Here is a 27,361-nt window from a genome sequence, read left to right as displayed (position 1 = left end):
GCGTCGCGATGCCCCGATCGCCATTCCCGCGTAGACAGCAAAGTCGCGGCGCCCGGCGTCGACCAGTCAACCCTAACGCTCCTTCAGCTGCGAGTCACGTGAGAGGATCAGCAGCGAGCCGAGCAACAACCACCGGCGTACCGAGTCCACCGGGTGCAACGAAACGCGGCCCGTCGGTTTTCCAGCAACAGGTGAGCCGCTCCATTTCGCGAAAATCCACCCGACGACCGCATTTTTACACCGGATTGATGACACTCGGATGACTGTTCGGTGAAACGAGCTCCTTTGGTTCCACGATCGGTTAAGTACCACCCGGTACATCTTAGACTCGTACATGGGGTTTTTAGGAGGTTACAGTGGCTAGGTGGTTCTTTTTGTTTGGTGAACAGTGATTAACAGTGGCTAACTGTAGGACACCTGTTGTATGCGCTGTGATGCATGGGGTTTGCAGCTGGTAGTTTAAACCCTTTGCACTCCGAGGGTGACGCTTAGTCATTCATTGGTGCATCGAAATTGTAAAATTTGAGTATCTCGGTAGTTTCTTTCGAAGTTTCTATTACAATGTGCACATTCGTAGGGAAATGAGGGATGTAGATTCATTTCGTACTACCGTGTTCGTTATGAACAGATGAAGAATATTTTTAGTTTTAATGCTAGATTCACTGATATTTACAGTTTGTTCTATTCTTCGAGAAATTGTGATTCGTTCGTTTAGATCTTGGAAAGTAATTTCTTCGCATTGCATACCGGTAATGAGAAATCTCGGTTTTATAGACACTTAGCTGTGGAACTTCGCTAATTACCAGATTGTTGAAGAAAATATGAAATTTGATTCGAATTGATTGTATATTTGGAATGTATTATATAACAATACGATAGTTGAGTTTTTCTATGTATTGTGATGTAAGCTGACCTCAGTAAAAATTGCCATCCGCACGATTCGGTTCTCGGAAAATTAGCCGGTGCGCAATGTGTTAATTATTGAGTAACAAAATACCATTGTTCCTGTTATTTTGTAAATAGGTTCCTCGTTCAGTTAGTTTAAAAAAATGTCATCTATATCTCGTAAAAATAAATTGAATATTTCTAGTGACAAATTTTTGGAGTGCGAAGGGTTAATGGTAAACGGGGTTCCTTGAGTTTTTGGGGGTTTAATGGGAGATTTACGGAACGAGTCGATTTGAGGCGTATTGGATTTTATAAACATTTGGTAAATGTTTGAGTTCATTTTCATTGATTTATGTGACCATGGTTTCTAATTTTTAAACGTTTCTGGGAATAATAGAATAAACTGTAGAATGAACATAAATCTAGTGTTAAGGGTTCGAAATCGTTGATTTTGTTTTGGGGTTTATGGGGTGGATCGTTTGTTGAGTTGTCGGCAGATTGTGCGGAATATGTGGTTAGTCTGTTTTGTAAGGGGACGTGGTTGGGAATTGGATTGTTGTAGGTTGTGCGGGCGACGAACATATGGGAATTCGAGGGTTTTGGTTTCTTGCGTGTGGATCGTGAAATTAGTATTGTTTCCGTTGCAGGGTGTGTTGGGGATAGAGCAGTGTTGATTAGAAATACTGTTCGCGTGATGTTTTGGAGGATAAGCAGAATTGTTTGGTGAAACGGATGTTCCAGCTGTTAGCAGCTGCGACAGCGTTAGAAAGATTTCGAATTAACTTTGGTACGGAGTAAAATGGTATATTAACACCGGTAACGAGAAATCTCGTTTTTATAAAAACACTAAAATTTAATTCGAATTAATTATCTATTTAAAATATATTACATAACAATATTATATCTGAGTTTTTCTATGCATAGTGATAGAAGTTGACCTCACTGAAAATTGCAATCCACACAATTCATTTCTCAAAAAATTGTACAGTTTGTGTTCTTTGTTCTTCGAAAAATTGTGATCCGTTCATTTAGATCTTAGAAACTAATTTCTTAACGCGTTGCGTACCGGTAACGAGAAATCTCGTTTTTATATAAAGACACATGCAACTTTGCTAATTACCACAGCATTGAAGAAATATAAAATTTCATTCGAATTGATTATCTATTAAACACTAAAACTACCAGACCTGTCAAATGAACCATGATGTCTTCTTTTTGCAATTATTAGAAAGGTAACAAATGTTTCTCTGAGAAATTATTAAAGATTCATTTAGCACTACGCAAATTGAACTATAAATCAATTAAAGTCTGAACAGATGCACTCTTGGAATTTCTATAACGAAATTTTAAAAGGTCAATTGAATTGCTCGGTAGTTTAGTGTTAAAATATATTACATAACAATATGATATCTGAGTTTTCTATGTATAGTGATATAAGTTGACCTCAGTGAAAATTGCCATCACAATTCAGTTTCCTGAATATTAGCCGGTACGCAATGTGTTAAATTTCAGAAATTCACTTGAAAAATAAATGCACGTCTCGAACTCTCGACGTTATTCATAAAAATCGAGACTTTTTGCTTAACGCAAAGACAATTAAATACACAAAAAGTAGAAATTACTGAACTGTTAGTTTAAATGTTTATCCGGTATTGTTAGGAGGTTGAATTTCTAATTATTCTATATTAGAATCAATCGTATCAACTGCTCAATTATTTTCTTATGAGGTTAGATTATTTTTAATTTTATTTTCTTCGATGTTATTACTGGAAGATTATTCATTGCATAATTTTTTGATATATCAGGAATATATTAAATTCGTTTAAAATATAACGTTGAAGAATTGGCAAAAGTCTAGAACTGTTTCCACTGCAATGCAAATAACGAACTTGGATTATCAGAGGGAAGATATTTATCTAATGGTGGAAGACATGTTTTCTAATAGCTTGTAAATGTGAAAAAAAACCAATTAATTAATTATTCTATATTAGAATCAATCCTATCAACTGCTCAATCAATTTCTTATAAGGTTAGATTATTTTTAATTTTATTTCCTTCAATGCTATTACTGGAAGATTATTCATTGCATAATTTCTTGAAATATAAAAAATATATTAAATTTGTTTAAAATGTGGAATTGAAGAATTGAAGAATTAGTAAAAGAATTGAAACCTGTCTAGAAGGAATGTTTCCATTGCAATACAAATAACAAATTTGGATTATCAAAGGAAAGATATTTATCTAATGGCGGATGATATGTTTTCTAATAGCTTGTAAATGTGAAAAACTGAAGATCATCATTACTGATCCTCGCAGCGAGCCCGACACGCGCGTTGATTTCATTTCACCGTGGCAGGAAGATTTTAATGGAGCAGTGCCATTGTTTCAAGGTTTAAGTTTGCGGTTGAATGGTAACATCTTCGTACTGCGCGAAACAATCGGGGAATCTCGTTTCTGAATAACCCTGGAAAATGGAGCACGTGCACAAACGGCGGATACATTGTTTATTGAACGCCGAGGCTTCTCGAATGTCTGATATCTGACAACGCGGGATAATTATTCAATTGTCCGGGACAGTTTAGAAAGCCTAGTCTACTCGAGACTCGAGACTTAGAACTTGATAATCCTAAGCTGAACGCTTGCCACTTCTGTGAAGCTCGAGCAATACAAATCTTGCAAAAGAAAACAGTAACTAAGGATATTAATTAGTAATTAAATAATTCACAATTGAAACTTGAGAATCCTTTCGATTTTTGTATTATCCTAAGAAATCGTTCGTATTTTGTTAGGAATATTTTAATATCAGAAACTTCGAGAGAGATCACAAAATTTTTCGTAATTTTCTGAATTATCGTTAATTGATCGTTACCAGGAATTCTGAAGGTTAATGATTGTAGCATTTTCGAGCGAACCGCGTTCCTCATTGTTCGCCACTTACTTCTTCAAGCAACAGGTGATCGCATTCAGGCCCACGCAGATAAAAAAGCTGCTAACTGCCCTCGTTAATTAATTTACGACAGTTTTAATATCGCTTATTCTCGGTATCCTCGTTGGCTTCTTTAAAGAGTTTTCTACTTTTCAATGAATAGGATCATTTCTTCAGCTTCCTTAACACTAGAACTACGTACCAGTCAAAATGACTGGTTTCGATTTTCTTGTTTAGCAATTATTGATACCTTCGAAGCATTGAATATTCGAAGTGATTTTGAAAATAAATAGCTTCATTTGCATACTGTAATGAATGTCTGAAGACACTGGAAATAATCTATTGTTACAATTTTTATGGGAATTGCATATTAATCGTATTAATTGCTCTGTAGTTCTAGTGTTAATAATCGAACAAATCCTTGGAGAACGACAATTCTATATAAATTCCAGAATTACAAAATAAATCTTTCACAAAAAAAGCACGATTAAAAAATTTCATTTATTCTAATACACCGTTTAAATTAAAAGGAAACAATTATCTGCATTCACACACGTCTCTAATGATCAAATCAATCTTTTAATTAAACATACATCTCATTAAAAATCCAATTAATCTTTATTCCACATTAAAACGTTGATTTAATACGATTATTTCATTGTGTAGTTGTGCATTGAAGAGTAGATTAATACAAAAAGGCACGGAGTTTCAATGAACGAGACAATGGCGTCTCGGATTCTCAGAAAGGAATACTATAGTTAATTAACCGAGCTCCGAAATAATTCAATTTTCATTTAGTTCGGGGAGTCACTTCCTTGAAACCTAATCTGTACGTGTACTGTTGTTCCATGAAAGACAACCTGTTCACGGTGGTAATTCGAAATTTCTCTAACCAAGAACGAATTTCGCTGAACTATACACTGACTGGCTTCCCTCCATGGCGAGCCATTAATTTGCTTAATTAATAGAAAGAGATTCGCTTCTTAGCCAGAATTGATGAATGGCTTTGAGGGGAATGTCTGCCGCGATGTAGTTAAATTGTTCGACGAAATTTTCCCGTTCGGTAGGGATTCGGCAAACAATGCAGGAATTCGATTGTGAAGATGAATTACACGTTACTTTCGAGAAAGTGAGGTTGAAACGTCTGAAGACTCTGAGGACTGTTACATCTTTGACAACTGCGATGGATAACACTATTTTAGTTGTTTAAATTCGATGGGAAAAGAGAAAACTTTTCCTAGGATTGCTGTATTATTTTTTAATACCTTTTAATATTTAATTCTTAATGTTTTTCGATATTTTTAATATTTTGAAATATTTTTTCAGATTTAGTTTTTAATATTTTTGAATATTTTGTATGCTTTCATTTTTAACGTTTCTCGATATTTTGTAAGATTTAATTTTTAATATTTCTCGGTATTTGTTACGATTTCATTCTTAATATTTTTCAATGTTTTGTAAGCTTTTCTTTCTAATGTTTCTCGATATTTTGTAAGATTTAATTTTCAATATTTCCCGGTATTTGTTAGGGTTTAATTTTTAATACTCTTCAATGTTTTATAAGCTTTCATTTTTAATGTTTCTCGATATTTTGTAAGATTTAATATTTAATATTTCCCGGTATTTGTTAAGATTTCATTTTTAATGTTTTCAATATTTTGTAAGCTTTCATTTTTAATGTTTCTCAATATTTTGTAAGATTTAATTTTCAATATTTCCCGGTATTTGTTAAGATTTCATTTTTAATATTTTTCAGTATTTGTAAGATTCAATTTTTGTTTTGGTAAAAAGAATGGGATTTTCATATGCTAGATTTTCCGTAAAATTTTCCGAAGTTTGACACGATACCGCAAAGTAAATAGGTAACGATCATTGTTCGATATTCTTCCGTGTCTTCGACGAACAAATTCAGTAACCCGCATCGTTTAAGTCTTCCTTTTTATCACTTCGTTCTGTGTTTTTCAAAGTTCACGTTCCTTTTTTATTCGTTAACGTTTTCGAGCTCGCCGGAAGTTACGTAAAATATTTCTCTATAGTTGGACAAGTGCACTCGGTTGGACTTGTTTGCACTCGCCATTTTGTTCGTACTTCTAGAAACAAAATAGCGCGAGAGTCGTGCATTTTTGTTAGTAAAATGCGGAGTAAGAAACTTTGTTAATATTAAATTATTCTTCGAAAAATAGTAGAAAAAATACTTCGTTGATATTAATTCATTCTGTTGATTACCTCGTTAACGATACCATTTCTAATACAAATTATACCGATTAGCACTGATTGACATTTAATTCATATTTAATCAATTAATTCTTTCTCTATTACTACAGTTTCCATCGACTGACAGTTAAATAACAATAAAATACTTTTAATCATAAACTAAAAATTCAATGTTCCAAGTTATTTGTCGAAAATTTAATAAAAATATTTCTCTTCCATTGCCGACTGAATTTTAAAACAGAAATTCATTCACGATTGCGTCCAGAATGTTCTCACAGAGGATTCAAACGTTTTCTTTGGCAAGTGTCATCGAGAATTGATATTGGAAGTTTCGATTCATCGAAAAACTCCGTTGCAACCTTCTGGTCGCGTTGCTCTTTCTTCCTGCATTCCTCCGTTCGATTGAAAGTAAATAATCGAGCGACAGTTGAACGTGAAATTTTCGTTGCTTACTCGACGCTATCAAAATACACGAAATATTAACAAATGCCACGCGATTTCATGGAACAAACCATACAAAACGGAGAAATATAATATTAACCCTTAGCACTCTAGGTTGTTTTGTATTCTATCAGCAACTGCCACTAATTTTTATAGTATTCCTAGCGAAAATTAGAAATATTATAACATTTCTTCGATCTTTTATTTTCCTTGTTAGCACAAAATTTGGATGCGTGGAAAATCGAATAATTTAAGGTAGTTTCTTTGATTCATTCAAATATTTAATATTACAACTAGTGCAATATTGGAGCCTACAGAGTTCAAAGGGTTAATTCACGTAACATGAGGAACAAATATATAAACTTTCACTGTCTTCAGTCGTTGACTTGTACTACTGCCTTCGCTAACTCCAATTATGAGAATCCTATTACAATATTCCACAAAAATATTCAAACGCAATAATCACACCTACAAAGACTAAAATAAGAAAAATTCTTAAATAATATCTTATATTTTATCACCAAAAATTTAGGTAATAGATAAATCAATCATGAGAATCCTTGTACAATATTCCACAAAAATATTTAAACACAATAATTATGCCTACAATGACTAAAATAAGAAATATTCTTAAATAATATCTTATATTTTATCACCAAAAATGTAGGTAATATATAAATTATAATTATATAGAAATCTTTGTCAACGAAAGGAACTGAAATTTCTCGTTTATTAAACAATTTGTATTCTTTTCCTTCAAAATAGAAGTTCTCTCTATCTTGTGGCAGTAATACAAGCGAATCCGCATGCGGAGGCGGGAAATTTTAATTGCATCGAAAATCGTTAACCGCGATCAAATATTCTCCACGCACGTCAACCGAATTTTCTGCGAATGCGTTGAATGTTATGGGGTCACGGGTGACCCACAAGCAAACCGAATAACTATAGTTCGTTCGGTGAAACGATGATTATTTGAAAACAATTCTATATTGCGAATAATGTTACCTAATGAGATGACATTCAGCTCGATGAATATGCAATAATAATAAGGTAGTTCAATCAAATGATTTAACCCTTAACACGTTGACTGCCACGAGAATTTCCAGCGTTTCATTTAATAATACTTATTTTTTAATAACAAAGTAGAATGGTATTGAAAATAATTATTAATGATTTGATATCAGTAGTCGTATTACACTATTATCTAGCTACTTATGTTATTAAATACTTTCATCTAACATCGACCTTTTTATTGCAATTGTTCTTGCAATTTCGATGCTCCGGATAAAAGAATGTATATTGAAAGCTTATAAATATTGAATATTTTTCACGTATTCGCTGAGGACAACTATCAGGAGGAGGAATCATTTGTACAAAGCTAGCGTCCGATAAGAGTTAACCCTTTGAACTCTGTAGGCTCCAATATCGCACTAGTTATAATATTAAATATTTTAATGAATCAAAGAAACTACCCTAAAATTATTCGATTTTCCACATATCCAAATTTCGTAGTAAGGAAAATAAAAGATCGAAGAAATGTTATAATATTTATAATTTTCGCTAGGAATACTGTACAAATTAGTTGCAATTGCTGATAGATTACAAAACAACCTGGAGTGCTAAGGGTTAACTATCTCTACACACAATACCCATTCTACAACATAATGTAGTTTATCATTTCTAATAACGATATATTATTAAGATGTGACGCTGGTAGCGAACGTGTTAAAATATTGTTAAAATATTTTTCTACAAATAGCATCAATATTCTGACGATTCTGGAAATTATTCTTTAAACTATTGGCAATTTGGAAATATGTTGTTGAAGTTATGGTTTTGAACAACTTACTATACTATAAAAATTAGTTGCAGTTGCTGGTAGATTACAAAACAACCTGGAGTGTGCTAAGGGTTAATAATATATATTAATTAAAGCAATGGTATTTAGTTTTGTAGGTTATATTTGATATTGGAAAATGAAAATAATGGAGATAGCGTAGACTACAGTAGTACGAGTCAATATAATACGAGTCGACAGAGTTGTTCAGGTATAATGCGTTGAATTTCTACAATAAATGAGGTGTGTTTACATTCACGTGAGCCAATAATAGAAGGGGAAAGGTTATTTGTGCTTATTCGATACAAGGGAACTTAATTCGGATCGATCAGGTTCGATTTTCTTATCTTCGACTTCCGTGTACCCTGATCCTCCAAAGGACTAACAGAAATTACGATTAAGCCATCGAGTTCTACTGACAAACTGTTCAAACACATCATCGAGACGCAAATACAAGGTTCCTAGATAAATTAAGGTGCTCGAGGGTCGTGACACGCGGAAAATTTATATCAATACAACACTATACAACCAACGTGTACGAAATTCGTTCAGGTTCCAGATTCACAAAATTTTCTCAACGAAATTCAGATCTTTAAAAAACGCATAAAACTTTGTTTCCTCGATTTTCAATAAACTTCAAAGATCAAAATAAACTGTTTTTAGTTTTAGTTTAACGATTACAACGGTATCACAAAATATACTTTACATTCAAAGGCGAAAAATCAAAAGAAAACGAAATGAAACGAACCAACAGGTCTCAATAAATAACTAGTAAATACAGACAAACTCTAATTACTTAGAAATCTACTTAATGTAATCATTGGAAAGCAGAACCGAAGAGTTGATGCAATTTATTATAATTTGTATATTACTATACTTCAGTTTGTTAGCAGAGATTTTTATGATTCAGTTCTGAAAACGTTCAGGAAGTTGAAACGAAGCAATCTATTATAATTTATATATTACTGTATTTTAGGTTGCGATAGCAGAGATTTTTGTAATTCGGTTCTGAAAACGTTCAGAAAGTTGAAACAATGCGACTTATTATAATTTATATATCACTGTACTTCAGTTTATGATAGTAGAGATTTTTATAATTCGGTTCTGAAAACGTTCGGAAAGTTGAAACAAAGCGACTTATAATTTATATACTACTGTATTTCAGTTTTTTAGCAGAGATTTTTATAATTCGGTTCTGAAAAGATTCGAAAAGTTGAAACAAAGCGACTTATAATTTATATACTACTGTATTTCAGTTTTTTAGCAGAGATTTTTATAATTCGATTCTGAAAAGATTCGAAAAGTTGAAACAGCAATAATAAAAATCTCTGCTATCACAAACTGAAATACACTAGTATATAAATTATAATAACTCGCTTTGTTTCAACTTTTCGAACCTTTTCAGAACCGAATCATAAAAATCTCTGCTATCACAACCTGAAATACAGTCACCCGTAAGCATTCCAAGGGGAAAAAACCAGAGCGAGGGAAATCGAGTAGGTGTTGATGCCGGATGACCATAAATAAAGGACAATTCTAATTACTTATGGGGTTGATACGAGGGAATGGCACTCGGGACGCCTAAACGCCTGCGATAAATCCCGCGGCGAACGGGATATAGGGTGTGCAATTCGAGTCGCGTGTACGAGAAATTGGGGCCGCGAAATTAGCAGGGAATAGGCGGCGAGGAGCGTGTAATGGCCGCCGCGGCGCGCGTGTGCTCGGCCCGTTTCGCCGGCCATGCCCGAAAAGACTGGCGAACGCGGCAGCGAGAATGAGGAAAGAACAAAAGACAGAAGGTGGAAGACGGGGAACACGCTGGATCAGGCGAGGTTATTAGAGCGTCGTTATTACCGTACTTTTTGCCGCCATAACCCGGGACTCGCGCGCGCATAACACGGCCCATTACTGCTCCCGTGTTATTTTGCGGGGATGAAATCTGAAACTGGGCTAATCAGACGCTACTGTGATCTGAATATTATGTGTTCTTACGTTTTATCTTTGGAATTTTTAATAAAGAGGTGGTGAGATCGGTTAGGGCGCTGTGTTGTTTCTAATGGTAGCTTTTGGGGTTTTTAGCGATCGTAATGGGGTTTTGATGTTTGGTCTTTGGGATTTTTGATAAGTTGCTTGGTCATTTGGAAACTCTGTTTAGTTTTCAGTTGTTGTTTCTAATGGCGGTCTTTGGGGCTTTTGGTAGTAATGCGTCCGCTTTAAAGGTTTTGTTAAGTTTCACTTTCTTGCTGACGTTTAGTCTTTAAGGTTTTGCTTGGTTTTCACTTCACGTTTTTGATTTGCATAGTCTTTGAGATTCTTAATGACTAAATATTTGTTCCTTCTGAATAATCCTAGACACATTATTCATCAGCAATTTACAGAACTCAATAGTCACAGTCAAAGTTTCTTAAAACAGCTTCAACTAATTTCTAACCGCAATATTAATAAAACCAAACAAACACAATTCCATAAAAAAAACAAGCATCCGTTCTTCCACTAAAAAAAAAGTAACTCGAAAAATTCTCAACTATTCGTCACTTTCGATCCACGACAGAAAGTCATCTATCACTACGACCGAACAACTCATTTTTCTCGCTTAAACGTGAATTAAACTGTTCGCTGTCGGCGAACGTCGGCGAACGGATCGATGATTTAAGATATCGGTATTAAAGTTTACGCCGACAATAAGATCGAGACATCGCGGCGGTGAACGACGCTGCGAGAACCGGGACAATACTCGGGGCGTGATGACTCATAAAAATTGCAATGTCCCGTTGCCGCGTCGCCTGTTCCCCGTTCGCGGAACGTCAATCCACGAATTTCACGCGTCACGAGACATTTCCAATAATCGGGTCGTCTTATACCCGTGGCAACCTCCACGAAAACGATACCGATCTCGTTACTCTATCTCCTAGAACGTCCATCCTCCCACGTTGAATCCGAGGCGAGCTCGGTTCTGAGTTAATTTTCAAAATACATTCCCATGCAATATCGATAGAAAACTTTCGTACACCATCTTGCGAACGGTAATTCGATATTCACTCATAATCCGACGGCCATTTAAGTTTCATACCGGTTTTATGCGGTCGTTAGCGAGGGCCGTTAAATTTTATGATTTTTTAGAGTAAGCTTGTCTGCGATTCCAGTGGAATATCGTTGAAAGGAAGCATTGATATTGAGAATAACAATATTTTAGATAGGTAATAGGCATAACCTAACAGTCAGTTACGCGGATCACTTCTGTCGCGAGGAATATGGAGTAAACGACGCGTATTAATCGTTTGCATTTGAATGTTTTTTCGCTTCATGTATTTATTATTCTCTAATTGAACTGTCGATCCTCGATATTAGATATGGAGTAAATGACGCGTATTAATCCTTTGCACTTGAATGTTTTTTCGCTTCGTATATTTATTATTTTCTAATTAACCCTTTGAACTCTGTGGGCTCCAATAGTGCAACAGTTATAATATTAAATATTTGAATGAATCAAAGAAACTACCCTAAAATTATTCGATTTTACGTACATCCAAATTTTGTGCTAAGGAAAATAAAAGATCGAAGAAATTTTATAGCATTTGCAATTTTCGCTAGGAATAATAAAAATTAGTTGCAGTTGCTGATAGAATATAAAACAATCTAGAGTGCTAAAGGTTAAACTATCGACCCCATTAAATAGAAATGATGCGCGAAGGATGGACAGAATTATTTTAACTTAATATTTCATATCTAATTAAAACATATAATATATATCGAATATTTTACAATTTCTCTGTATCAGGTAATTATTAACACTAGAACTACCGAGCATTTAAACTGACTTTCGAAAATGTCATATAAAAATTACAAACGTGTACTTATTAAGATCCGAATTATTTTAAATTTCACGTATTAATTAACACGTGCCGCACTATTTACAGCAAAATATACAAAATGGAAGAAACATGATATTAAATCATTCGATTGAGTTGCATTATTATTATTGCATCATCATATAGGAATATTTTCAAATAATCGTCGTTTTATTGAATGAACTATAGTAATTCCATTCGATCGAAGGTCACCGGTGACCCCCATAGCATTCAACCTGTTAATCAACTTCTTTAGTAATTTCTCAAGAGATACCTCTCCAATAATCGCAAAAGAAAAAATGAAGGAATAAGTGATTTCGACTAATTCGGTGGTTCCAGTGTTAAATGATTAGTTCGAAATTAGTGTGTATTCCCGAAAAATCGATGACACAGTTCGCGTGTTGTCGATTGGACAAACATAGTTGCATCGAAACTTAGGAGAGCGTCGTAAGGGGCGCTAACATGGGCAGGGTTACGTTGGCTTAACGAGGTTTAATTTCACACCGGCCGGGGCAGGTCTCCATTCTCCCGTGGGAGGAATATCGAGAAGTGACGTTAATCTCATTTCCGGGCTGCGGAGTGTGGCTACCGGTACACTGACTGTCGATAAGATCGATGATGATAACAGTCACGTCACGCTAACCGTTTCTTGAGTGGGGCCGTGGCCGCGCGCGACTTATTAAAATCGCCCCTTCTCGAATTCTGTCCGTCTCTCATTGGCAAACTTGGGCGTCGTGTAATTCGATTAACGAATTAGTCACGATCGGAATTGTTACCTGTTGACTTGTAGCTGTTCACTTCTTATACGGTTTATAAGGTTCATACGGACAATCGGAATTCCTTGTAATTAGATCGATTAGTTTTAATAAGAATCAACCATGACTTTAGTATTCTTAGTGATCTTTAAATAGTAAGATTATTTTGAATAGTTTGAATTATTGAACCTCAATCAAATCGAGTTACTATAGCTGATTGAACGATGATTATTTGAACAGAATTCTATATTGTAAATAATGCTACCTAATGCGGTGAGATTTACTGTATTTTACTCTATTTTACTCTATAATCCTCAGTCAACGTGTTAAAGTTTTCAAAATTGTAAAGATTGTTGCCTATTCTCTGCCATTTACTATTCATCTATGTTCATTGAATGTTTATTCGACTATTGCGCAAATATTTCGCAAAAGATTAAAATAACAGTTATCTACATGTTACCATTAAATGGTACTTCTATCTGTACCAAAGGAAATCAGAAAGGAACACTACAAAAATATTACTAGTATAATACTAATGCTAATAATAGTACAATATAGTATACAATACTGATAATACTTCAATATAGTATATTATAGTATATTATTATATAATAATAATAGTATACTATAGTATATTATACTATTATTAGTATTACACTACTAGTAGTATTTTTATACAGTGTTCCTTCCTCATTTCCTTCGGCGCAGACAGAAGTACCATTCAATGCTAAATTGAAAGGCCATCAACAGAGATCCACCTTCGAACACTTCCGTTTCCCGCGGCATTTTTGCACCGATAGCGTAAATATCCATCGCAAACGCAGCGTCTCGCCGGGAAAAGAAACTTCGATCCCATTCGCCGGAGAAGCAACAGACACGTTGACGTCCGTTAACAGGGCCGGCGGCCGTGGGGAAAGTAAGAGGCAGCTGAAAATTTAATTAGCGAATCGCCGATGGCCTAGCCCCGGGGCGCGCTGTGTGTCCGGCTCGGTCGGAGAGTCGCGTTAATCCCATTTCCGGCCACGTAGATCATAGACACTCGAGAAACTGTGCAACACGTCCTTTCCCAAGGAATCCTCTCTTTTTCTAGGCGCACTTCCGCTCGCAGATTTCGCGAATCGTCCCCAATTCGCATGATTTACCGCTGCCATCGAGAAACGGTCGTGCTCGCGTTGAACCACGTGTACCGGGTGTCTCACTGACTCTCGGGATACGATAATTTTGCTGTTCTTCATGTTGAGTACAATTGTTTCGCTCGGAGAGAGATACATTGCGATGGAATAAATAAATTAATTTTTACGCGCTATGTTATGGTGCAATGAGTAAATGAAAATTAAATAAATGTATTGTGGGTAATGAGTAAATAAATAGAAATAAAAAGTGCACAGTATTTTGGTGAAGTGAATAGATAATATTTGAGTAGTGGAAAATGATAGGAATATTCAGTTGTAATGTATTGGTTGGACACACTGTATAGAGAATGTATATGAAACTAGAGCACTATATAATGAAGTAAACAAAGAAAAATTAAATTTAGTGCATAACATCGTGGTGAAGTGAATAAATAATTAGTGTAGAAAATGATAGGAATATTTAGTTGTAATGTATTATTTGGACACCCTGTATAGAGAATGTATACGAGGGAAACTAGAGCAGTAGGTGTTCAAAGATAAATAGCTCGCCATTTCCTTGTTGCCAGGATTTTTGATAATCTGGAAAAATGGCCGGGCGATTTGGAAAGTGGGTCTGAATGGCAATGACGTAATAATGCTTTTATTGTCAAGTTGGTTTTCCGGTCATTAATGATGATGAGTGTTAAAAGGGAAGGGTTGAGAGTATTTACTTTTAGATAAGAAACATGTGGCAAAATTGTTTCCGATAAAACCAGGTTGAGTGACCGTTTAATTCCTCGAACATTATCGTGATCTGCAATACTTGTGAATTTGTTGAACAGACTAGATAGAAATTTAAACAAGAATAAACAATGAAATTATTTACGTAAAGTTTAGTTGAAACACGTGTATGCTGAACGAGATTCTCATCTAATTCTTTTTTGAACTATTTTTTCATATGGCGTCATTATTCTTCGTAATCGACGGTTCAAAAGTATAGAGAATTGTTCTCTATGGAAAAGTAAATGAAGAACGTAGAACAGAATATTCGAGATCCTTTGTTTCCAAAGTAATTAACTTTCAAAGTTATGTTCGACGTGCATGGTCCATTTCCCCGGAAAGTAGAATCGGCGCGTCGTGATCAGACACACCTGCGGATTCCTGTTCAATAACACGCGTGCTTTGTTCGCGTTGTACTTTGAATATTCGAGAACGAGGCACTGTATAAAATATGTTCTACGCGTTCAATTTACTTCTTCCTGTAGAATAACCTTTCACCGTTTTGTACCGTCCATCTTTATCTAACTCGTAGTAACGTTACCATTTCTGAATCATTTCTGAATAATTCCCAGACTTCAATCCGAATTTCTAATCGATTTCCAATCGATTCTAATCTAAGAATCCTCAATTCTACTGAATACAAACATTTCAATAAATGTAAAAACGCAGACACGACCCTCTTCGTCTACTTATTTTATGTAACAAATTAAGAAAGGCAGTTAATATAAAATACAATAGATTATGCATTGACTGTTACAGGAATTTCTAATCGATTTCCAATCGATTCTAATCGAAGAATCTTCAGTTCTACTGAATACAAACGTTCGAATAAATCTAAAAACGCAGACACAATCCTCTTCGTTTACTTATTTTATGCAACAAATTAAAGAAGGCAATTAACACATTGCATACCAGTAACGAGAAATCTCGTTTTTATATAGACACTTAGCTATGCAACTTCGCTAATTACCACAGCATTGAAAAAAATATAAAATTTAATTCGAATAGATGATCTATTTAACATTAAGGCTACCAGGCCCGTCAACTGACCCATGATGTCTTCCTTTTGCAATTATTAGGAAGGTAACAAATGTTTCTCTGAGAAATTATTAAAAATTCATTTAGCACTACGCAAATTGAATTGTAAATCAATTAAAGTCTGAACAAATGCACTCTTGGAATTTCTATAACGAAATTTTAAAAGGTCAATTGAACTGCTCGGTAGTCTTAGTGTTAAAATATATTACATAACAATATGATAACTGAGTTTCTCTATATATAGTGATATAAGTTGATCTCAGTGAAAATTGCCATCCGCACAATTCAGTTTTCTGAAAATTAGCCGGTACGCAATGTGTCAATATAAAATACAATAGATTATGCATTGATTGTTACAAGAATACACATACACTCGGGATATCATATAAAATTAATCGTATAATTTTATTAGGTTAAATGAAACTCCGTACACGGTTTGCTGATTAATAAATTATATGAATTAACAATAAGTTCCTGTCACGTGAAAGCACACGGAAATCCTGTCGTAGTTCCATCGCAATGTCAATTGTGAAGCTGACTTAATCATCGTAGAACAGAGGTGATGAATTGATTATTTATTTTTTATCCAGCTTCCGCGTCGCATTGACACGCACACGAATCAACAATTTGGACTAGAATCGACGCGCAACACATTCATACGGTCGAACAATGCGAAGCCGTGGGCCGACGGGAAATTGAACGCGACACGCGGAAAAAAAGTCGCGTGTTTTATCGCGCGTGATCTTCGGAACAATAAACTTTATACGTCGCTAGAAAAAAATTAGGAATTCCTCGGATAAGCTAAAATAATTTATCTTTGGAAAATAGATCTAAATGAATAGATCCAAATTTTATATATTCTTGAGTAAATATCTATGAGACAAAAATATTTCCAACATTGCATAAAATGTTCAGATAAAAATAAATCTTGGATAGTAATATTATTGTGTTGTTTATTACTCAGAGAATAATCTCATTATTTATTATTCAATATTATTCTATCATTTATCATTTCATATCGTTATTATTTTAACATTATTGTTTAGGAGTATTATGATTTGAATAATAAACGATAGAATAATATAGTTATTTAAAATTCATTTTCATGTGAATATTTTTGTAATATTATTACTCAGAAAATAATCTGATTATTTATTATTCAATATTATTCTATCATTTATCATTCAAAGCATAATACTCCTAAATAATAATATTAAATTAATAACAATACGAATTAACATTTCAAATTTTCGTAGAAACTAATATGCGTAAAAAATAAAGGAACTCTATTGGAGCAATGATTGAATCAATTTCAATTTTCAATTTTCAAAGGAAACGTTGTCCATGTTTATCGAGACATTAACCATTTGAGTGCTGAGGAGCGCTCTTCTTGTGTTAATAATTATATTAGTTATAATTTTCTTACTATATTTTTCAAGAAATAAATCGAAGTAACTTTATTTAAATGAATGTTATTTTTCGATACTTTTTTGTAATAACACAATATTTGTGATCTCATTAGATAACTACTCTTGTTAATTTTTTTGTACACACACAATCACTTCCGCATTTTCGGTAAATATCCACAAAAGTTGTTTAGCATCGAAACGGTTAAGAAACGCTCGACCGAATGGAAAATTTCGATTCGCGAAGAAGTGTTCCAGATTTCCGTCCGCAGATGAATATATCCGAGGCGATAATTGAATTAACCCTCGTCCCCTAGCCCCGATATTTTGTAATTCTTCGGTATCGATCCGTCGTCGCCCTGGCCCCTCGTTGCCGCTTGTTTGCATACGTCTGCACACACCGGTAATAATCCACTTCGTTACGCGGGATACCGTGAATGTCTCTGTCACAAGTGCGGCCATTTGTCGCGAACGGAGGCGGAAATTGTTTGGAGTTGTTGGTCGAACGGAAAAAATAAAAGGGAATTCCCAGCAACGAATGTCAAAGGATTCTGCCAAATAAAAACTGTTTCCCATTAATTCTCTGTCAAGTTCCGCCATTTTCGTACAGCTTCGAGGAATATACACTGTTTTTTCAATATTCTTTTCTTTTTTGTCTTTTATCCACGGTGAGCAATTCCGTTGAATCGAGAACGATTATTTGGCGTTTCGTTTGCACAATCATTTTAATAAATATATAATAAATGGTATTTATCGAGAGATTCATTTTTCCATGGAAATTTATTTAAAAGTCAAATATTATAGAACATCGTTTCTGTATATGAAATTTTATTGATGTGAAAAGTGATGTCTTTAAATAGGAAGTTGGAGGTTGAAATTTTTAAAGGGAGCTTGTATATTTTGAATGTGATATTCTGTACTTTGAAAATTAGTGTTTTTGTACTGGAGGAAGTGATTCGTTTAATTGATATTTAAATATGAAGTTAAGATTTAAAATTGTAAAGTAAAGTTTGCATATCTTCAATATTCTATATTTTGAACATTAGTACTTTTGTACTGGAGGAAGTTATTCGTTTAATTAGTATCTAAATGAAGTTAAGATTTAAAACTTTTCAGTAAAGTTTACATATCTTCAATGTGATATTCTATATTTTGAAAATTAGTACTTTTGTACTGGAGGAAGTGACTCGTTTAATTAGGATTTAAATGAAATAAAGATTAAAAATTTGTAAGTAAAATTTGCATATCTTCAATGTGATATTCTATATTTTGAAAATTAGTACTTTTGGACTGGAGCAAGTGATACGTTTAATTAGTATATAATGAAATTAAGATTTAAAATTTTTAAGTAAAGTTTGCATATCTTCAATGTGATATTCTATATTTTGAAAATTAGTACTTTTATACTGGAAGTGATACGTTTAAGAAGAATAATCAACGATTTTCCAATTGTTTTTCACCTCCGGTCTATCTCCCATTAGACCGGAAGCTGTTTCGAATTGTAATTCCAGGACGCCTTAGAAGTTCTCGAAACCTGCAGCTTCGAACGATTGATTGCCTATACTTCAGATCACGTAGAAGATAAAAGAAGAATAAAATTCTACATAGAATCATATTACTCATTTTCAAACACGAAGAAAACTTTTAATTCTGTTCGGGGGTTATCCGTCATTAACCGAAAATTCCATCAATCTCCAGGCAGTTTAATTTTATTTTAAAAAGCTCGAACCGTCCGCTGTAATCTTACGTGAAAAATAGTCTCGGAGGAAAGTTGTTTAATCCGTGGCAACTCTTCAGGCAGTTTCGAGAGTGCTCCACTTAATCTTGTCTTAAGCTTAAGACGGAGGCTACGATGGAAATGCGCTCTTACTCATCCAATAATTCATACCGATCTGCCTGCAATGATTTTTATTTTGCAAGCAGAATATAAATTGTCAAACATTTGAACGACGAATTTACCAGAAATTAAAATAAAACACAAATGCAAAACGTGAACACAGAATTCCAGCTACACGCATGTATTAATAATAATAGATAATAATCATTATTTATACACAAACAATTGACATTTACATGTTTAAAATATGCAGGACGGTTTATGTTAAATTGCAGATAACTATTAATTACGTTCATTCGCTGGACAATATAATTTAAACCGAGTGCGACTATAATTATTGCATAACGTAATCGTCATTAGAACTATAACGACACATTGCCAATAATTCAACCGTTGACACATACCGGTTAATTCTTAGGAAACTGGCCGATTTCTCAATGAGATCAACTTATAAGTTCGTGATGTATCAATATATGAAAAATATTCGAATATCTTATTATTTCATAAGTATTAAACAAATAATCAGTCCTAATAGAGTTCAATATTTCTTTAAATGGTGTGATAGTTCGCAAAATTACAACGATAGATTTAAATAAAAACGAGATTTCTCGTTCCCGGTACGCAATGAGAATATTTTTATTAATTAGAATATAGAATTATTTTTATATTACACTCGAGAATATTTTTCTCGACAAATATTCATTGCTTCTTGATGAAATATCAATGATATTTTTTTCAACTAACATAAAGAAATAACTTGCGTAAAATAAGGGATAGAACTATTTTATTTGGATGTTCCATGTATTAATACATTATATAAAATTTAACCTAACCGAGACTTCTTTGAAAAATATATACCTTATTCTGGTATATATGCGTGTTCATATCTACAAATAATTTATCAAGAATTTTCAGAACCTCTATTGAAGAGTTCGAAACACGAAATGTACGGAAATTCCGCGTTTACCGAAGTTATCGAAAATATCGGAAACAACTGTATGTTTATCATATCTGTTAACAGAATTTGTCACATTACAATTAGTCGTGAAATTTCGTTGATAATCCTAGTACGCTCCCGCGGGGCACGTATAAAAAGAAAGTCGACCGATGGGAACGAGGCGGAAAAGCGGACGCAAACTTGGATTTACTGAAATTAACGGGAACGAAGTTACCGCGGATTGATATTGGCTGCGAAATAAAAATACGAGACTGCGCGGAATTAAAAAATAAATCACCGACGCCGACGACGCGACGCCTGGCGACCGGGGCACCTGTTGCCACGCTCGATTCCGACCGTCGCAACAGTTCCTCCATTTTTTTACGTGTTCTGCGAATTAACACGTTGAACGCCGCACGATTTCATAGAGCAAAATACACAAAATGGGAAAAATATAGTGTTAAATCATTTGGTTGAATCGCATTATTATTATTGCACGTTGAACTTGCTCGATATCGCCGCGTTCGGAAACATTGTTTATAATACAGAAATGTAATGAAATAATTGTAGTTTAATTGAAATTAGCTATAGTAATTCCTTACTATTCTTTTTATTCTGATAAGTGACTGATAGTCACATCGTGGTATGATTCGTTATAAAAACACGCGGCACAATTAGGGTGAAAGGAAACCGTATTGTTTTGTCAAAAAAGCGTCATATTATACTTCCATTAAACTTCTTTCTGTTTACGCGAAGAAACAGATGAACAAAGAGGAATAATTATAATTTGAAAGATAATTCTCTATTAACGTTTGTAATTTAGGTTATGGATCTTTCTCTGGAAAACATTCAACATAATTTAATCCTTTGCGGACGAAGATTCTTTGAAATATACGAAACTTTCAGCAGATTAAGCTAAATAATAAGTCAATTGCTTAATTAACAGGAAAAAAGGAAACAGCGTGCTGATCTCTTGTTGTTTGACTAATTCAATCATTTGTTCGCGACATAGTTTACCAAATACAACAAAAAGAGCAGAGTCCGCAAAGAGTTAATAAGAAAAGTTGGCAAAGGAAAGTTCAGAACGTAATTCATTCGGTTTTATTATACTTTTCGCAGAAATTCGGTTGAGAACTATTCCAGATTTTTTGTAATGATTTGTATTTGTGAATGGTTTGATGGAGGAAGCTTTTAGTAGAATTTTGGGGAATAGATTATTTTGTGTTCTGCAATTGCCGAGATGGAATTAGGATTGTCGGGGTATGTTCTGAAATGTTTGGAGTTTTAGTAGCGGCGATCGAAACTTCCGAAAATTAAACGGAACGAGAAGGTGCGTTTTCTGTGCTGGCCTTCTCTCCGTCGGAATTACCACTTTAAATTCAGGATGATTTAATCTGGCAGGCATCCAGCGAGAAATGAAATGTCCGGGTCAGTGTTGCCAGTGAAAATTTCACCGATTCTGTGATTGCGTCGAATATTCTTCGAAACGCGAGGAATGACATTTCGATGGAATAAATGGATAAATAGAAGTAATTGTCTACGAAATGTTCTAAACTGCTAATTATTGGTCATCTGCAACCTCGAATTGTATAAATTCTGAAATCGAAATTAAATATGATCGATTTCGATCTCGTATTTTTGAAATATGAACAGTTTTAATGAAGTCAATCGAATATCGAATATATCTTCATTTCTTAACACGTTGTTGACCGGTCACGAGTTAACCCTTAGCACTCCAAGTTGTTTTGTAATCTATCAGCAACTGGAACTAATTTTTATAGTATTCCCAGCGAGAATTAGAAATTTTATAACATTTCTTCGATCTTTTATTTTCCTTGTTAGTACAAAATTTTGATGTGCAGAAAATCGAATAATTTTAGGGTAATTTCTTTAAGATTCATTAAAATATTATAACTGGTGCAATATTGGAGCATACAGAGTTCAAAGGGTTAACTTGTGTTTGCACTTGCATTAGTATTTCAATTTTTGAAACGCAGAGCAATACAGAATATTACAAAAGCAAAATATACAAAGTTATATACAAAAGGTGTCGAAAGTTTCATTTCAGTTCATTATTTATAAATAAAGTATGTTGAAGATTATTTAGATCGTTTCACTTTCATATTTAACGCTAGGTTTACTAAACGCGTCATTTACATTTTCTAATGAAATGTGAATGATATTTTTTACAAGTAGCAGAAAGAAATACCTCGCATAAATTAAGTGGCAGAACTATTTTACTTCGATGTTCCATGTGTTGATGCATTATATAAAATTTAATATTGAATTTTCAATTTTACAAGTTTCTTGGGTCAAATCAAATGGCGACTGAAAGGCGACTCTCGAGTGCAAAGGGTTAAAATATATGTTTTTCTCTGGTTATTGACACGTTGTTTAAATTTATATTAGCGTGAATACTTATGTTCAAAGTTTTCAACGAAAGAAATTAGTTCCGAAGAAACTTTCATGCGACACTTGGAATTATTAACATTCCTACTGACCCTGTTCGATTAAATGTCACTGGCTGCCATCCACGCAACGCTCGATCCACCACTCGAATCCCAGTAAATCGATGTAACCGAACAGGACGCAGGTGGTCCGTGGTTCCCATCAAATATTCAACAGGCAGCAACCGCGATTTCGATGATTCCTCGACAGATCAGCGTTTAATCACGCGCCTATGTACTCCTCTTTCTGAAACCGATCCTGAATCTCTAATATTCAACGACAGTTCCGAGTGTTCGTGCTCGATTTAATAATACGTATCTTCTAATTACTGGTTTTACCGGACGTCATTAATATTTCAATCATTAAGGATTAAATATATTCGATATTGATCAGTTTAAAACACTGCATCGGGCTCGCAGAAATTTTGTATTACATTTAATAAATACGGAAGTCATAAGAGATGATATAAACTCTAATGATCAGCTTTATCAATATTTAATTTTACAGTAAATTATTAATTAACCCTTTGAACTCTGTAGGTTCCGATATTGCACCAGTTATAATATTAAATATTTGAATGAATCTTAAAGAAACTACTCTACAATTATTCGATTTTCCATACATCCAAATTTTGTACTGAGAAGGAAAATAAAAGGAAGGAATGTTATTGCATTTTTCATTTTCACTGGAGATACTATAAAAATTGGTTGCAGTTGCTGATAGATTACAAAACCATCTCGAGTGGTGAGGGTTAACAATGTTAAGATCTTCGTGTGTCGCGATTAAAAGTGAACGAAAAATAGGATGAATGTTAAATGAAAGGAAAGTCTGAAGTCAGTCTCAATGGACAAAGTTTCTTAATAAATCATTGTAAAAATCCGATAAGCTCAATGCCAGTAAATCGAACATCCAGCGAGACTTTAAGAAGACACAAGATCGTCCGGAGTTTGAAATTCTTGTGAGCAGAAACTTTTACATTAAATTCCTGGGCGTCGATCGGTCCGCGATACACAATTTTTGCCGTTTAATTTCTCGTGACTTTGACGATTCGCGAACTCTATGGGAACTGGCAGCGAAGCAAGACAAACTTCCGTCACTTTAGATAGGAGGGAAAGCAATTTTCCAGCGAGCGTCGGTGTCTGTTCATTATTTCATCGCGAACTTCGGAACTTCATTCGAAGCGCGGAAAGAGATCGTCGCCATTTTGATAACGTTTGCCGGGAGTTTCTAACGCTGCAGCTGTCGTACTGAATATTGTAATTATAATAATCGCGATATCGAACGCAACAATGCAGAACAATTGAAACAAAACAAAGATACAAAGATACAATCGATACGATCGGATCAGAAATTGAGGTTAGGAAACGGAGACAAGATTGACTGTGAGATAAAAAGTATAATGATTAGGTAAATTAATATTAATACCATTTGCTTTGATAACAATCTTTGTAATTACATGTTAAATATAGGAAATCTTTTATATGAAATATATAAATTTTAAATTAAAAATTCATGTATTTGAAGTTTAAAGAATTTAAGGGAAGACTTTCAATCATTTTTTGGAGCTTCTATCAAGCTTTAGGATGTTAAATTTAAATGATGTAAATTGATTATTAAGAAAGTGATTTTTCTGTTTAGAAATAAGCAGTAATGTTCAGAATGAAGACGAGAACAGGCCTGTTAACGTCCAGCTTCGCTTTCGTCTGCGTCGTCGGCGTCGTCGGAAAACCGGCTGCGGCGATGGAAGAGACGCCGTCGTCTTCTTTGAATTTGCAACACTACAATTCGCTAGACTCCATGGGCTTCGACGATCCTTTGCCGGCGAAGAGAGCGTACACTTATGTCTCCGAATACAAAAGGCTACCCGTTTATAACTTCGGAATTGGGAAACGCTGGATTGATAACAGCGACGATAAGGTGGGTTCCAGACATTGGAAATCGATTTTTCACGTTGCATCTAGAATGCCGATTCTATTCTTACCTATTCTTACCTCGTGAATATTGTTTACAAATTATTAAACACTTCAGATCACGGAAGATACTTTATAAAAATTCAATAACAATGATCACAATTCATCTGTAAACAGACAATCATCGATGAAATTTGAACGCCCATTAATTATTAGAAACTAGCAGAAATAACCATTAGACGCTAAAATCTATTGACTAATTTATAATCTATGCAACGAGTCAAATAAGTTACAAACAAAACCAACACGACTGCAACGTTAATAATTTAGTAGATAAACAGAGGAATTCTAGGCATACTCTATGTCTATATTTCCTGTCAACTATAACAATTGATTAAGAATAACCTTCACTTCGAATTCGACTATAATTTATCGGGACTTTAATCTACAATTGATCAATTTACAATTAAAACGAAATTTTTCAAACCAATTCTGACACGTGCGTTCTATTCAACAAACACCGTAAACATATTTCTTTATGAGCCTTAGCTTTCTTGTCTTTCCCTCGACCGTTTCACCTGTCCTTCACTCACACTCATTCTTACATTCACTCTTCTTAACCCTTTGCACTCGAAAGTTTCTCACTGGAAATATTTAACATTTTTCGTCGAGATACAGACGACACTGTTTGAAACTAATTTAAAGTAATTTTATTTCAATATTCCCTATAGCAATACAAAGTTTCATTTAAAATACTAAATATTCAATTTTATAGTTTCGCTGTATCAAATCAAGCGGTGACAGTCACCTCTCGAGTGGAAAGGGTTAAAAATACCTTAACCTACGCTAAAAATTCTAGATACTACATTATGTTTCGGTTTTCGGATATATTGGGGAAGAGAATTTTCCATTTGTCGGATTTCTTGGGAACGAGATTCGTGCGCCGCGATTTTATTTTATGCAGCGTTCTATTTGGCTTCTTGGGGATTCGATGTGGGTACAGGGATTTCTAGCGAAGCAGTTTAATAATTTAATGTATCATATGTAAGAGGGAGTTATTGATGTTACAATCTGGTTGAATATTCATTGGAAAGTGTAAGAACTTGTCCAGTTTCCACAATCTAAATAAACGAGCATCAATTCTTTTAGGAACAATAGAATGAAGTGTACAACAAATGCCCGTAAACCTAGCGTTAAATACATACATTTATTCCTAATTCTCGATTACTGATCCACCTTTTCACTATCTATAATAATAGTAACCACTGTAAAACTGTCTTCCAGAGAGGACGCCAATACTCGTTCGGGCTGGGAAAGCGCACGAGGCAATACAGCTTCGGCCTGGGCAAGCGTAACGACAACGCGGACTATCCGATGAGGATGAACCTGGATTACGTACCGCTGGCTTTCCACTCGCAGGAGAACGTGGACGACATGTTCGAGGACAAGCGGGCGGTTCAGCCGTACAGCTTCGGCCTGGGCAAAAGGGCAGCGCACGCGGCGTCGTCCGGCGAGCCCGTCGGCAACGGCAAACGACCCAACGACCTGTTTAGCCAGAGATACCATTTCGGGCTCGGGAAGAGGTTGTCCGACGACGACGAGGACTCGCTGGAATAGGACCTCGTCGAGCTAGCCTCGTCGGGGATGAAGCTGACCCCGCGGGCCGGCCCGGCCGCACGACGTAGCTCTACTTCGATGTCGCAGAGTTTTGTTGTCAGACGAAATATAACGATTGCGCAACAATAAAGACACGTTTTGAAGTTTGAACGCTTGATACCCCCCGATTTTCCGTTCTCTCCTCTTTCTTCGCGGCTATGAGAATTCGATTTGATCCATGGATTCGACGAAACTCGAGCGTCGCGCTGGCTGCCGCGGCGGTTGTCGGTGATCGGAGCTTCGGAATTACTTACGAACAATCCTAAGTTGTCCAAGATGCGGAAAATGTTTAGTAGATTAGTAGGTAACAGTGTGACGTAAGCATTGCGATAATTGGCGATAGGTAAATGTTTCTTTTTAGCTTTGTTGCGAGGGAGTAAGCGAAATGAAAGTTTGAAGGTTCTCGTGGCAGTCGCGTTAAGCGACTTTTCATTGATTTTTGTTGTCCTGGATGTGTTTGTTCAGTTTGTAATGGTGGTTGGTGCTTGGAATTTTATGGTTTTCGAAAGATGCGTTTTGGAATGTTGAGTTTGAATGTGAGCTTCGAGGTGCTCTTTTCGTTGGTCTCTTTGGGTTGAGTTCATTGAGTTTGGAATATGTGCGTCTCATTTGTGTTGAAGTATACGCGAGCTTTTTGTGTAATGGTTTGTGCTGGACATTTGCAATATTGTATTGGATCCTTCGTTCGGAATTCCGAGGAAATTTGGGAACAGATGTTACGGAGAGATAGTAAGAATATTAAAAATGATTAGTTAGTAGATTAAACATAGTGTATTCATTAGCGAATTATGAAACGACCTTGCACGTGCGAAGTGTATCGCGTAAATCACAATTTTCAACGTGTGTCCAGTTCTACGAAAACTGTTACCTCCCGAGAACCATAAAAAAATATATATATATATATTCGTAATGTTAATGAAAATTAATATAAACGTGTCATTAATGTCAATATGCAATTGCAAAGTCATCTTACTTGATCTCCGATGAGTCGATCGAATCGTCGTTCAGTGATCCAGACAAACAAGTATTTCGTCTTCTATAAGTTAATTATTTAAGATTCATTGAGCGTTTAAGTCTAATTGTGAGCGGGAGCAGAATTTTCTCTGCCTTTCTGTCGTACAAGCCTCTTTATAGAACCATGTTGAACTTGTGTTTGACACTTTATCAAATAAATGTTCTTCAGAAAAGAAATCAATGAATTTGCGAGAGATTATTTGCACCCAAGTATTTCGATTCGATACAGTGCATCGATACGATGTTGTAAATCGGTTTCTTTCCCGTTGATGGCCTCGGTAATCGGTGAAATGGAAATGATCGCGATAAATAAC

The 27,361-nt window shown here is 34.9% G+C and overlaps 1 protein-coding gene across 1 annotated transcript; it reads left to right on the top strand.

Moving 5' to 3' along the window:
• Positions 1-27,232, top strand: Apime-ASTA (allatostatin A). The gene is made up of 3 exons (XM_031982481.2): positions 1-191; positions 24,106-24,384; positions 25,662-27,232. The coding sequence occupies exons 2-3, from the start codon at positions 24,118-24,120 to the stop codon at positions 25,992-25,994; spliced, it is 600 nt and encodes a 199-aa protein (XP_031838341.1). The 5' UTR covers positions 1-191; positions 24,106-24,117; the 3' UTR covers positions 25,995-27,232.
• Positions 27,233-27,361: the final 129 nt, after the last annotated feature.

Source organism: Nomia melanderi, chromosome 1 (genome assembly GCF_051020985.1).
Source record: "Nomia melanderi isolate GNS246 chromosome 1, iyNomMela1, whole genome shotgun sequence".
NCBI classification, from domain to species: Eukaryota; Metazoa; Arthropoda; class Insecta; order Hymenoptera; family Halictidae; genus Nomia; species Nomia melanderi.
Note: the sequence above shows the minus strand (reverse complement) of the source record. Positions and strands in the feature narration are given on the sequence as shown.

Coding starts and splice junctions, on each gene's coding strand:
- Apime-ASTA (XM_031982481.2), top strand. CDS start 24,118: ATGTTCAGAATGAAGACGAGAACAGGCCTGTTAACGTCCAGCTTCGCT. Junction 24,385..25,661: donor TTGATAACAGCGACGATAAG/GTGGGTTCCAGA, acceptor ACTGTCTTCCAG/AGAGGACGCCAATACTCGTT.